The sequence below is a fragment of the Diadema antillarum genome, unplaced genomic scaffold (genome assembly GCF_040938485.1).
Source record: "Diadema antillarum isolate AM-2024a unplaced genomic scaffold, OU_Dant_1.0 seq00000149_RagTag, whole genome shotgun sequence".
Taxonomy (NCBI): Eukaryota; Metazoa; Echinodermata; class Echinoidea; order Diadematoida; family Diadematidae; genus Diadema; species Diadema antillarum.
Window position 1 is genome coordinate 198,436 of NW_027271222.1, and position 15,279 is coordinate 213,714.

General features: G+C 38.4%; 1 protein-coding gene across 1 annotated transcript; it reads right to left on the reverse strand.

Moving 5' to 3' along the window:
- Positions 1-4,734: 4,734 nt before the first annotated feature.
- LOC139727728 (uncharacterized) lies at positions 4,735-9,865 on the reverse strand. Its single transcript, XM_071638707.1, has 2 exons — positions 9,417-9,865; positions 4,735-5,664 (listed from the first exon to the last, which is right to left on the reverse strand). Exons 1-2 carry the CDS (start codon positions 9,701-9,703, stop codon positions 5,019-5,021), a joined length of 933 nt encoding a protein of 310 aa, XP_071494808.1. The 5' UTR covers positions 9,704-9,865; the 3' UTR covers positions 4,735-5,018.
- Between the last annotated feature and the right edge of the window lie 5,414 nt (positions 9,866-15,279).

Here is a 15,279-nt window from a genome sequence, read left to right on the forward strand (position 1 = left end):
ATGGTAACCATAAGATGAGGTTAAATCTACAGAGCATACTGTTGGTTGACATAGTGTATATCTTTGAATGTTTATGAGGATATTACAGCCTTGTGTCACAATTTATGCTATATTTATGTGTGCGTAGATGCTAATGAACTTAATATATATATGATAAGAATTATCCTTTTTGTTGTCAATATACGTTAAGATTGAATGATTGTGAGTAGAGTTCTGTCTAATAGATTGATCTTTGTATAGAACATGGTTTAAAATGTGAAGATTGTTGTGTAAAGAAGATGCAAATTTCCAATAGAAGAAAAATCCTGAAATATGTAAATTATTTGCAATTGCATAATCATAATTTTGAAGCCCTTGACTCAATGTTCAGAATCTGTCAAAGCTATCCTGTCAGAAAGTGAAATTTGATTCATTTTCAAATGTTCTTTCGAATTAGAATTTGAATAATGTAAATGAGAGACCCTATCATGTACTACAATCGTGTATTGTATTAGCAGGTGCTTGTAAAGTGTAGATGATCAAGAATTTTCAAATAAAACGGTATAGCAAGACTAGAGAATGGTTTGGCTTAAAAGCTATGAATAGAAAGAATGTTACAATTGATAAATTCCGATTTGCTGATACCATTAGTGCACTACTTTAGTACTCTAAATTACTGATGCTAATCGGTACAATTAAAAAAAAAAGTTTAAGCATGACTATGAGGCCCAGGTCTATACATGTATTTTCCACAGAGGTACATCGTACCGACATTGGTGCCTCAGGAAATCTGTGATGAGTATGTATTTGATACAACACCTTGCTGTATTGTCATTGAAAATTGCTTTATAACCCTCTTATATCATCACCTTGCTATAAACTATGCTAATGGCTGACCTTGACTTGTCTTTCACCTTTTGTAACTTTTATACACTGTACTCATTTTTATAGTGAATTGATCCTTTTTTATTGTAATATGATCAGAGGACTATTGTATATTGCTGTGAATGGAAATAAATCTGCGCTTTGATGACATGGACATCTGGCTCTTGGTTATTCATACATTCTTCTCACTTTGTGTGATGAATGGAATGTTTCATTTACTTTCTGTTGTGAATATTCAAATTTAAAAAAAAAACTCAATTATGTAAGTTGGATGAAATAAAATAAAAATTGGGGAAATTAGACATTATCTTTGAAAAAAAAAAGGAGATATTAAATAAGAAAACTAAAAGAGGATGATTTCAAAAGAAACAAATATTTTAGGATAATCCAGTTTTAGAACAAAGTTTTTCGCCTGAGGGAAAAGAACATACTTGTATGACGATGCTAAACTCACAAAATACAGAATTAAATGGCAAGTAAATTCACGAGTAGTATTCAAAGATGCAGGAATAAATCTCTTCAAATTTGATTGGTCAATATAGCAACTGTCGACAGGAGGTGTTATACAAGGCACTCTTGTTTATGATTTTTCATTTACAGCATGACAAAGCACGAGATGAAGGGTCGGAAGTATTCAAATTCCAAGATATTCCACTTCATTTATCGTTACATTTTCCATGAATTACAGATTTGAAATTACACTTGCAATAAACAATGATCGCTTCATTTTAAGAATATACCACGGTTTGCAGTGGACACCATGCGTGACTGTGACAACCAACTCAAGAGATCAATCTACAAAAATGAACGCAAATTAAGATGTAGGCCTATTTTACACGACACCTGTACAAAAATGAGATGATGATCGCTTCATTTATCTTATGATCGAAAATGTTGTCAATGCGCTATTATTAAATGACTGTTGTGATACAATGGTATGGCATCTGTATATCATATGAGACCCTTGATGCATTTAGACACATTTTCATGATGTGAAAGAATGGCAAGTAATTAGTAAGGTTTAATCCATTTATTTTTACAGCAGTTGCAAACCCAAAGGAACGAAGGGCGAATTTCATGGCCTGTCAAAAAAAATAAAAGATAAATAAAAATAATAAATCATATCTGTGGAGACTTAATGAAAGCCCTCAGTCCTGTGTGTAGGAGAAAATTCCCTTCACATTGAAAAGAACCTACTTTACTTCTTTCTGTGCAGTGTTCACACACACACACACACACACACACACACACATACACACGCTCACGCACACACACACACACATAAACACACAGACGCACACACACAAAACAATAAAACACAAAAACGACTGACATGGGTGGCAATCGTAGGTCCATGGGTCGCAGTCACAAAAATAATTTTCCGCTGCCTTGGCAGACTAGGACATTGCAAAAGAATGTATAATGATGATAACAATACTTAATGATTATGATGGTGGTGATGATGATAAAATAATAATGATAATAATAATAATGATAATGATAATAAGATAATGATGATGATGATAACAATGATATTATTATTATTATTAATGATGATGATGATGATGATAATGATAATAATATTGATAATAATGATAATAATAAAAATAATGATAATGATAATAATAATAATTATATCTTATCAATCTTGGTTTACATTCATCTAAACTCCGATACCACGTCATGGTCATGTTCAATAAAATCGGATGTAAAATTACAACTGTTATGGAATTTAGAGGTTTGAAATGTTTCCGCCGGCGGAATACTAATATCGGTCGCAACCATGACATACTGCAGACCGGAAGAGGTGATAATGTCATCACCTCAAAAATTTCCATCCCGTTAGTACACAAAAGTGGAGCCACTGTTACCCCTATATCAACCAAAGAATCGTCTTTTCTATGTAGGCTTTTGCATGACTATACATTGATTAAGTGCAAAGGATGCAATGTATTTGTATTGATTTCATCATGTAAATAAAAAGAGATGGGATTATTTATACCCGGTATGAAAGGGAAAATGCCAGTAAGCAATCTACATCATGTTCAATGCATGGGAGACTTGTGAAGTAACGTCATCATTAACTCCGCTAGTTTGCATGGTTGCTCCTTATACTCATGGTGTTTTAAAACAGGTAAAACTATCAATTCCTCAAATTTCTGATTTAAGGTGCAAACACAGGCCCTAATCAAACCTTTACCAATTTTATATCCCCGTTCCACAGAGATTTTTTTCCCTCATCGATCACTCGTCGTAAGGAAAGTTTTTTTTTTCTTTTCTTTCGGCCATCCACCGAAGTGTATCGGATGGTGTTCCGATGAATCCGACTCGTGTTGGTCAATTATTCAGGTCAGTGTCAGGCATGTCGGGCTTGATCCGATGAGGCAAGATTGTTCGATGTAGGAACAGAGTTTTTTTTTCTCATCGGCCACCAACTGAAGTGTACTGGAACACAGTCTGACGTATATATCCTGACTCGCGTGGTCGACTATCAGGTCAGTGTCAGACATGTCGGGGGATGAGCCGATGAGGCAAGATCCTCCGATGAGGATCACGCGCAACACGTCTAACACTGACCTGATAGTCGACTAACACAAGTCGGATTCAACAGACTGCGATCCGACACACCTCGGTAACTTATGAAACTTTGCTTCCGACGAGTGACCGATGAGAAAAATCTCTGTGGAATATGATGGGGTATAAGCTCAGAGCTTAATATAGTTCGCGGCATCCGAAACTTCATTTCAAGTCGCAAGTCACCAGTCAGTATCAGTCCAATAAGTGTGGAGTCACTGGTATCACCCTCGGTGAGATTTGTGCGAGTCTCTGGAGCTTGTCGGGTCAGATTTCATCGGAACTCGTCGGAACGCCGAAATTGTTGCATTTGGGGATCAGATGAGCCTCCGATGGTCAGCGGAATGTGGGATTTATTTTACTCCACTAAATATAACCAATTTAAGCCGTGATGTTGATGGTAATGTTGTGCTGACACTATACCTGTACCCATGCGAAATTGGGTTATTTCTTGTTTTGTGTGTTCATAATAGTACTTCATATCATTCTTCATTCGGATATTATTCAATTTGGTTCAAAGGTGTTTCAAAGCAAAGCACATACCTATACAGACATTAGACTACATGTATGCATAATCAAATACAAAATGATGTGAAAAGACAATTGAAGAAACATACTAAAAAAACCTCCTCCTTTGCAAAGGTTAGGATACTAACGCGTTCTCATAAAACACGTACGTAATAAAGTATAAAAGACCAAGAAAAAAAAAATGTGCTCAACATCAACTAAAATAAATGGAGGGAAAATGATTTCATGAAGCTATATAATATATATGCACACTGACTGAGAGAGAAAAAAATGAGAAGCGGCTGAAACGCGTGCATTGTCGATTCCATCTCAAAATATGATAACAAGAAGAGACAAACACTAATAAGCAAGAACAAACGAGCAATTAACCCCTCACATCACCAGTGATTCGTCGTATAATCAAACACCAAAAGGACTAACATGTCCTTGACTTATGTCCAACTGTCGAGATCACTGATAATAGATACATCAATATGTACATATTGATGTACAGATCACTGATACATTAAATCATAATGTAACTATAGAGATGAGTGGCGCACATTGCGTTTGGTACAGCATTATTGATGAAAGGAATGTGATAGGCCTACACTAAAGTAGACTTTTCCTACTGATATCAAGAAACTCAGAAATCATGAGAAAATTCGGCATGATAAAAGGATGCTACGCGTATTTTGCGGATTGGAAACGAGTGTATTAAAATGTCAGTTATTGATGATTACAATTTCTCAAGGCACCAACCCAAGTTCTTACTCAGGCAAAAAAAAAAAAAAAAAACCAAAACAAATACAAAAAACACAGTCTAAATCTGAACTAAAGCATTGACAGCGTCATCCTCATTCCGCCTTGTCAGATAACTTAATTTGACATAATATGTTATTGCTATTACAGTATGTAGGCCTTCTTCACTCTTCACAAATTCATATGGTTTCTTCATCTTAAAATACACCAAATTAATTATAACAGAGTTGGTAAATTCACAATTCCCAAGAATTTGACCATTGCAAAGATTTGTTGTTATCAAAGTCTTCGGATTATGTTTAATAGTAGGATTACACCTTAATTCTACTGTTGTACATCTCCTCATAATACTTCATAACTTTTTTGGAACATCGTATGACGTCAGGAGTTAATCTATCGGGAAACTTGCTCGGAGGCAGAAATTTGCTGCTCTTCATTGCCGTCCCATAAAAACTGACAAGATCCAGTACAACATTATCCCCAGCAGCTTTCCATGATCGAAGAGATTCGGTGGAAGCATCCCACTGAAGAAGTGACTCGCTGTAGGGGAACCCCATCGCTGCGCAATACGCTTTCAAGACTTCACCAGGCTTCGCCAAGAGATCATCGGCATCGATCACGACCGGATCATTGTCGATGTTTTCTCGGACGTATTTCCAGACATCATAGAGCTCCTTGAAGTAGCAGCCTGGTGGGAAGTACTTGTCGTCTCGTTCGATGTCGTAAGTCTCTTCATTAGCAGCTTCGCCCTGGAGTAGACCAAGCTGAGAAAACAGCGCAAATGTAGCCTTTCTGCCGGAGTTGATACAGCGGACCGGATGGCGAATGAGAAAGGTGTGCTTAAAGCCGCTGGGTAGGTACTGGAAAGTGTTGCCGCTACCCATTCCTACACCCATGTCCTTGACAAACACGTATTTACCGGTCGCACTCTCAAGTTCCTTCTTTATCGATGCATATCTACAACAAATAAAAAGACCAAGAATTCAAAAATGGTACCACATAATTACACAGTTTTCCAAGAGAGAGAGAGAGAGAGAAAGAAAGGTGTATTCTACAGGGGCGGTCCAGGATTTCCGTAAAGGGGAGGCGCCTTTACAAAATTAAAGGGGAGCGCAAGAGCCCCCCCCCCCATTTTTTCTTTTCATTTCTTTTGTTTAAAAATAAAAAATAAAGAGGGGGCGCCCCCTCTGGATCCGCCACTGTTCTCTGCATCTCGGTATCTCAACTGTCCACTTTCATTATTGTTCTCGATGAAGAAGCAAGTGAGGCTTGTTGCTCTCTCGTGAGGCTGTTCGAAGACATCCGTTGGACCTATCCACTTTCTTGCGTCTCTTGAGTCTGTGACTAACGACGGAAGTACAACATTACTAATATGATTACACCTCAACAAATTAAAGTTTTTTGTTTGTTTGTTTGTTTGGTTGGTTCGTTTAGGTCGCGACCTGTTTTGTTGATATTGTCTTCATGATGGTAATGATCATTATGGAAATGGCAAATACTATTGCAAGATTCATTTGCAAGACTCATTTCAACGCAATGAGTGTATCATTATCATGCTATCACTACTGATTTCATCAAAGACTAGAGCAGGATTCTTAATTTTCGACTTCTCTTCAATTCTGTCACGCAGTCCTTAACCGAATATGATATTAGCACAAACTTAAAGAGCGCCAATTAAGATCTGATTCAAAACGTGATCGTCAAAGCGATAAATATATATACATGTATACATAGATAATGAAGAAATAAAATGGTAATGCATTTTTGTCCAATAAAGCATGAGTTTATTCGACTCAAATTTTCCTACGCCTTTTTCAGGAGTCTTGTAGGACGCCGAAAAGTTTGTTTCCTCATTTCTTCGTGGAGCCAATACGTGAAATCTCAGCAGGTATGATATGTATGTATATATAGGTGTATATATATATATATATATATATATATATACAATTATATATTTGAAAGAATAAAAGGTGAATTAACACACAAACATATTACATGTGTCGTATTTGCAGCCCTTTCGTGCTCTCTAGCTGTCTTTTTAAAGTGATACACCTTTAATTCTGATATCGAATACTACTCGTCCGTAAAATCCATCTAATAATGTTCAATCATTCTTATAGTCATATTGTCTTTTACAGCTTAACTGTATCACACCTCGTGAGGTGAGTTAATTCAACATGATATCATGCATGTACTTCTTAATATCCCTAAACCTATGGAGAAAACATAGATGTTTTGAATTATGAAGCTTTTTAGTATTTTGGCTTGCGAAGCGCCAGGCGATTACTGTTACGGCACATTTTGGTAAATGGCACATTTTGGTAAATTACCAAAATGTGCAATTTACCAAAATGTGCCGATAGTGCACATATACCTGACGGGATCAACTGTTTCCAAAATGAGCAGCTAAAAGTGGATTTGCCTGCACATTTTGGACAATCTGCACAGTTTGGTAACTGAACTCAAAACCCATGGATGGGCTTGAGAGAAAATAAGGTGATATATGGTCCTGCAGTAAAGACAGGCAAGACAAATTTGCTTCCGCGCAAAACTTCCCCAGATTACGGCATGACAAGGCCTTGAGCATGCTCAAAATATGTTCCGAGTGAGTAGCGGGGATACATGCAGAACACAAGTAGGAGACCCTTACCGGCAGCACCTTGCAGGCAACTCCAACGTAGGTACTTCACAGTACCCGTATGTCGCTCGCAACAGAAAACGGATCGGTTTCAAAGCTCTCACGCAAGTCACACGGAACACACGCAAGTAGAAGGTAAGTAGCACACGTCTAGCAGGTAAGACACAAGCGCGAAACTCTCAAACATTTTTATCCGACCGCAGAAAATTTTCCTGCGTGCTGGAAAATCCCTACTCGCAACAAACCCGCGTAGCTTGCCCGGAAAGGTGTGACACGGCCTGTAAGTCCGTGTAACATCTTTCCGGACAAGACTTGCTTGTGACTTGCGAAGAACGATTTTTACTACCCAGGGGTTCCCGCAGATGACATGTACATAACAGTACCTAGCACGTATCTCACCCGTAGTCGCTCGGAGGTGCGCACGCAAATTTGTTTTACCCGTAACCATGTTTAAGCCTTGTCACACCTTTCAGGGCAAGCTACGCGGGCTTGTTGCGTATGGGGATTTTTCAGCATACCGAACAATTTCTGAGGGCGGACAAGGATTTGGGCGAGTTGTGCATGTGTCTTTCTTGCTGGACGCGTTCTACTTATGTTCTTCTTGCGGGTATTCGGCGCGTGGGGGCTGACAACTCAGTTAGAAATTCAACTGAAACAATGGCAGAAGTCCAACAGAAATTACAAAATGTCATTACCTCGCCCGCGCTGGCCGCATACGGGGACTGCGAAGTACCTGCGTGGGAGTTGCCTGCGAGGTGCTGCTCAAAACTTGGCTGCGGGTAAATCGGACGTGCGTGCGCACCTCCGGGCAACTACGGACCAGATAATTTTCCTGCGTGCTGGAAAGACCTTACACGCAACAAGCCCGCGTAGCTTGCCCGGAAAGGTGTGACACGGCCTTTAGGCTACCGAACTCATTCGGTAGGGACAAAACCCAACTGAACTTATAATTTGTTTTTGTGATATGATTGTAGAGGAGCAGAAAGTTACCAAAATGTGCCGTCAATGTCCTGCACATTTTGGTAATTTACCAAAACGTGCAATTTACCAAAATGTGCCGTAACATGTCACTGCACATTTTGGTAGCTGCACATTTTGGTAATTTACCAAAATGTCCAATTTACCAAAATGTGCCGTATGACAATAACCATCATAGAAGGCGACACTGTGCGCTACACAAGTATGCAGCTATACAATGTCATCTTTTTCATTGTTAATACCACATGCATGTCCTTCTGCCACAAAATTCGGAGATGGGAGGCTGCCGTTGGTGATCCTACTAGGATCTCCTCGACCACACGTACGACTAAAAACGTTCCGTGATCGAGGATCATCGAGGATTATGTTGGGTCGTGCAATTGCACGAAACGCGGTAGAGGTTCAGATTAATAAAATGTAAAATGAAACGTGAGTTCAAGTTCATTGACGTATTTCCGTATACAGTATATCGGCCAACTCATCTAGCGAGCGACGTAAGATGTTAGGCAAAATATCGGTAAACTGAACTGCTTTTTAGCAGAGTTGTAGTGATTTAAGAATGTCCGCGTTATCACATTTGATGCATATTTGTAGGTCAGTTGTATCGCAAAACACCCTACCATTAAAAATTTCGCAATAAAGCCTACAAAATATAAGGAGATATCAATGTGTTTCTCAATAAACCATAACTTCAGACGGTTAATTCTGGAAGCAATTCTATTTAACTATTTTTCACATATTAACAATACTTGGTATTGAATATATTAATTAACATTAATATATTTTGAAGCACGTAAAAGATTTTTTTTTCTGCAAACGGTAAATAATCAAAGCCTTTTACGTCTTCTTCAGTTTTGTCACTGTTGCTTGAAATTCAAAGAATGATCCTATTCTAGGCATATATATGTCTTCCACACACCAGTATTTTTTTTTCAACTAGCCAAAGAGGCTGTTTATGTAGGGCGTAATTAGTATATATCTCTGATCGTAACAATGTCTTCTTACTGTCATCATCTGCATTCGCAAACGTATGAACGTTTTATATGACTTTCAAAGATTTCTTACAAATGAAGCAATTAATTGTGGAACTCACGCAAGGCGTTTTGGATCAAGTCTTGTGTGTGTTTCAGCACCCACAAGATCGGCTGCCTTTTCCACCGCCTCTTCGTTTCCTTCATACGTCATCGGGAGGTCTTCACCACATGACCCTTTGTACGTCCTGGCCGCAATGTAGCAGTAAACGAAAGGCTCCAAGTGGACATCCATGTCCTGGATAGCGCTCAGGCATTTTGTTAAAGCAGTTGAAATGGCTCTCGGGACGCACCACAGGATAACCCTGGCAGTATTGGCGCCTTCAGATCCTGACTTATTTGACGACATTTCTCGTTCCTCAACGAAGTTTAAAGCTTGACGAATGAAGGTTGAACCGTGTGGAGGATCCCTCTGAGTAGAGAGGGATAATGAATTACAAAAGGCTCGCCTAGATAGTCACTTGCCTCCTTGGTAGCCCTGATATAGGGGCCTCGTACACTCTTTCACTCGACACTGTGACACACTAGCAGCAGAACATAATGCTCTCCTGCATGTGTTTGCTCCCTAAAATGCCTGGACTTTAGCCTGGCACTGATGGCGTGCATTTAGTACTCTTTACCCGTTATGTGTTCTGAGCTTTGCATGTGTATTCAAGTATAGCGCCTACACTTGCACTTGACCAAAGTTCGAACACTGCGGTCAAGATAAATACAGGTAGTATACGTCTGCAAAGAAGAATGTTGATTCTCCTTTCAAGAGTAACTGACAGACCAAATAACGATTTTTATTAAAAATTAAACTTCAAAACGGCTTTGCTTGCTTAATGTAGGATCAGCTATGAAATCATATGACTTCATGATTGGCATTGCCCTTCTCTGAAGTACTAGTCCAATAGGCTCTACACTTGCAAATACAGTTGTGTAATTATAATATACCCTATTATGCATGAAATGCTATATAGATAATGATAATAATGAAAAAACTGCCTCTAAATAATGTCAAAAATACACAATTGCACTATGTCACTATGTTTTCGGGAAAGCGAAAAAATTGGGCATAAAATATAAAGGCCAATGTATTACTGCATATAGGCAATTAAAAGATATGCCTCATTAATTATGAAGACATCCAACTAAACCATAGTAAATCAAAAGTTGTTCACCAAACACAATTTCATGATAATGTCCTCATAATAATATACTACCTTTCCGAGGCCATCGATACGTTCTGTTTTGTTTTTTGTTTGTTTGTTTTTATTTTTGTTTTGCTTTGTTTTGTTTTGTTGTGTTTTGTTTTCTTGGAAGCATGTATGATATATTATAACGCATCGGCCCCTTCCAGACACCTGGGCCCTGTTTTATGAAGAGTTATAATCGATTATATAGTTGATTTGGTATTAAAACGCAGGATATTGGAAAAGGACAACTCATAAACCATTTGATATTATTGATAAAATGGATGATATTTGTATTTTCGAAGGAAAAGAGCAGGCCCCCTTTGATAAGAGAAATTAGAGAAAGAATGTTAGAAAGTAGAGAAGAAGAAAGGAAATTAGCAATGAAACGAGGTACGCTGGCCCTGCACAGCAGGAAATTGAATCATTTAATGGCACGGGATACTTACTGCACTACTATTTGATACCTTTTTTGTGCTTTTTGTTGTTGAGTGTTTGGTGAACAGGTTCGATGTTTGTGGGCGTGTGTGTGTGTGTGTGTGTGTGTGTGTGTATGTGTGTGCGTGCAAATATGTGTGTGTATCTGTGCTGGAGTGAGGTATACCTGGAGTATGCCTATTTAGAGGGGGAAGTGTTGTTGAGGTTATACGGGTGAGCGATGAAGGGGTAATGTTTATAGGTATGAATTATGTACAGACATTGATCATGAAGATTTGTAAAATGTTTGTATATTGGATTGTGTGTACATAGGTATGTAGGCTTTTTGTTGACACCTGATGCAGAGGTATGCAGACCTTGTGTTTGACCCCTTAACAATATTGATTTCATTATCTCATAATCACTGCTGTGACGAGTATACGGACGCAGTCAATGGGTATATTTTGTAATGTGTATTGTACATACATTTTGGTTTTGCTGACCCATTAGGCATTAACAATTGATTTTATAATTATTCCGGAGATGATTATATTTGTGAAGCAGTTACTGTGTATTGTATACTAGTAGTAGAACAATCGGAAATTTACACAATGACAGTCCTAAGAATTATTTTGTAATATTTTGATATACGTTTGAAATGTCACGCTGCACGCAACACAGTTAAATATTGAATATTGTAATCAGTGATGGATGATGAAATCGAAATAAAATATTGTTTGAAACAAAAATTTCAATCATAAGTCTATGGCAGCCTGTGTGGTAAATTTATAATCGATTTTATCTTTTGATAAAACGGGGTCCTGGATTGCTTTTCAATAGAGCACATGAGGGCGAACATGCCGCTCCCTAGTCAATCATTATCTCGGATTAAAGCCCATGTAAGCTAAGGGGTCAATAATGTTCCATGCACTACAATCGCTTGTTGTCCACCGATTGTCACCGTTGTATGTATTAATCTTGTAAATCAATAGGCCTACCTGAGCGATCAGACGGAAATCAAGATTTTCAGCGATTGAGGGATGGGGGACAAAGTTCTCAACGGATGCAAGCAGACCTACAATGCCATATTGTGTCCTGTATTTCGTTGGTTTTGTTTTCTTGGAGAATTGGGAAAATAAGATTGGAAAATTGTCATATTTGGTTAAAAAAAAAGCCTCCCCTGACAAGACTATAAATCCAATTTATTATATTAAATATTTGTCATTTCTCTATAGAAATTATTGGGGTACGATTTCAAGAAAGAGTATGCACGCTTCCCACAGCACGGAATGTTCCCATAGGTGTAAGTCGTACACCACGATGCACTGACATCAGAGGTATAGGTAAACGAGTTAAGTAGGCCTAAATATACTATATATGTATATTAGTGGGGGGGGGGGGACATTTCATGAAGCATTTTGTCCGACAAACTTGTCGGACAAATTTGCATTCAGCCAATCAGATGCAATGATTTCAGTATAGCTTATAACACTTTGTCAGAAAATATATCTGACAAAATGCTTCATGAAATGCCCCCTTGATGCAGAGCCTCCAGATGCAAAAGATATAATGTATCCATATTCATTTGTTCATTCATTCATTCATTTCAAATTGAACTAAAAAAAAAAAATCAAAATCCCTACAAATAGCCTTTGAAAGTAATCTCCGCCCGCTGTCTCCCCCCCCCCCCCTTCGTCGGCGTTTACGGTTGAGAGTCTTGACTTCGAGAGAAGGGCTGAGTGAGATATAGTTTAAGAGCCAGTCATATAGACCAAAACTCGACCATGGCCGTATATAGGCCTACGCAACTGGGAGGGAGGGCTTCCAAACCCACTTTTTTTTTAAAGACTCGGATGTTAGATTTTCAAATAGTTTGATCAGTAATTGAAAAATTCGTGCAACAATAACATATGTTAATTGTTTGTTTTTTCTTCTATTTGTGAGTGTTACATTAATTCTCGTTATCCTACTGTGAGAATTCCACAATCGTCATGGCATTATCGTAATATCTGCAATCGTAATATGCAGTGGCGTATCTAGGGGGGGGGGCAAGGGGGGCACGTGCCCCGGGCGCCACTCCTTGGGGGCGCAAAAAACGAAAAAAAACGAAAAAAAAAAGAAGAAAAAGAAAAAAAACGAAGAAGAAAAATAAAAGAAAAAAGAAAAAGAAGAAGAAGAAGAAGAAGAAGAAAAAAAAAAACTCGCCCGGAAGGAGTGGGGGGAAGGGGGAGGGATAATGGTGGGGGAGGGGGGCAGAAAACCAAATCAAACAAGATAAAAACAAAACATGATGATGACGCGGACAAAATGACAATGTTTATTGTGTTCACACAAGAATTCCATGTTCTGTCAGCTGAAATGCAACAATTTTCGGCTCGCTCGCTGCGTTCGCTCGCCAAAATTTATATAAATAAGGAGGGTAAGAACAAAACGTGATGATGACGCGGACAAAATGACAATGTCTATTGTGTTCACACATGTCATTTTATATTTAGCAAGCAAAATGTTTCACGGAGCAGCGGCTGCAATTTCTTTCGTTCTGAAGCGATCGCCAATTGGATCAAAAGAATGCGCCAACGGTTTCGAGCGTACGGGGGGGGGGGGGGAAGGGGGCGCAAACAAATCAAGCAAGATAAGAACAAAACGTAATGATGACGAGGAAATATGCAAATTTCGGCTCACTCGCTCGTACGATTTAGAGTATTTTTTTCAAGTCCACAGTTTGTTGGTATAAATCGTTACAGTATCTATAAGGCCATCACTATTATCTTGATTAGAATTGTAAGATTAAATAAGCAAAAAATGACAAGAATTCAATATTTTGTAAACTGAAATACAAACATTTTCGGCTCGCTCGCTGCGCTCGCTCGCCAAAATTTATCAAAAAAAGAAAAAAGAAAAGAAGAAGATAAGAACAAAACGTGACGATGACGCACACAAAATGACAATGTCTATTGTGTTCACACATGTCATTTTATATTAAGCAGGAAAAATGTTACACGGAGCAGCGGCTGCAATTTCATTCGTTCTGAAGCGATCGCCGATCGGTTTAAGAGAGGACGCCAACGGTTTCGAACATATGGGGGGGGGGGCGCAAAAAAACAAATCAAAAAAGATAAGAACAAAATGTAATGATGACGCGGAAATGTGCACATTTCGGCTCACTCGCTCGTACTAATTTAGAGTACTAGTATTATAAGTCCTCAGTTTGTTGGTATAAATCGTTATCTATAAGGTCGTCACTATATCTTGATTAGAATTGTAAGATTTAGTAAGCAAAAAATGACAAGAATTCCATGTTTTGTAAGCTGAAATACAAAAATTTTCGGCTCGCTCGCTGCGCTCGCTCGCCAAAATTTATAAAAAAAAGAAAGAACAAAACGTGATGATGACGTGGAAATATACAAATTTCGGCTAACTCGCGCGTACTAATTTAGAGTACTTTTGAAATTCCTCATGCACTTTGTTGGTGTAAATCGTTATCTATAAGGCCGTCACTATATCTTGATTGAAATTGTAAGATTTGATTAGCAAAAAATGACAAGAATTCCATGTTTTGTAGGCTGAAATACCAAAATTTTCGGCTCGCTCGCTGCGCTCGCTCGCCAAAATTGATCAAAATTCATTACATTTAAATCACCCTCAAAAGACCCCTTTAAAGTGCTTGAAAAAGCATATCATGTGGACTTGGCCTACCGGGATGGGGTTGGGGTTGAACACTTTTTCAGAAATTAGGGGCGCAATTTTCGCGCTTGCCCCGGGCGCCGTTTTCCCTAGATACGCCACTGGTAATATGGTCAGTACATTCCATCTGTAATCAGTCTATTCATTACTGTGAATTTTGTCATTTCCGGTAAGTGAAGAAACACACTCAATATAACAGGTGACAGACTGACAGGTATACCGATGTACAACGATTTAGCCATTCACATTTTCTCTGAATATTTATTTTTCTCACTTTTCTTTATTGAAAATTCCAAAATATTCCACCAAACGTCTGCCCCCGATAGTTGAGTTTCAATTCTAAAAATACGACTCCCTCATGTGAGAGGGATAGAACCCTCCCATACCCTGCCCATGCTCTGTCGCTGCGTTTGAATTTGAAATTTTCAAACAATGATCAGTATTCAATGACAAAATCATGCGGCAATTACAGAATTTGGGTTGTTTGGGGCTCCTGCCCTTTAAATAGATATAACGAACTGTTTATCAATAATTCGATTACTCAGTAGTGAAATGATAGAATCATGCAATAATTACAGAATTTACGTATAGGGGTAACATTGTCTGACTTTTTTGATTGAAAATTGCCCAAATACCCCGCCATACACTT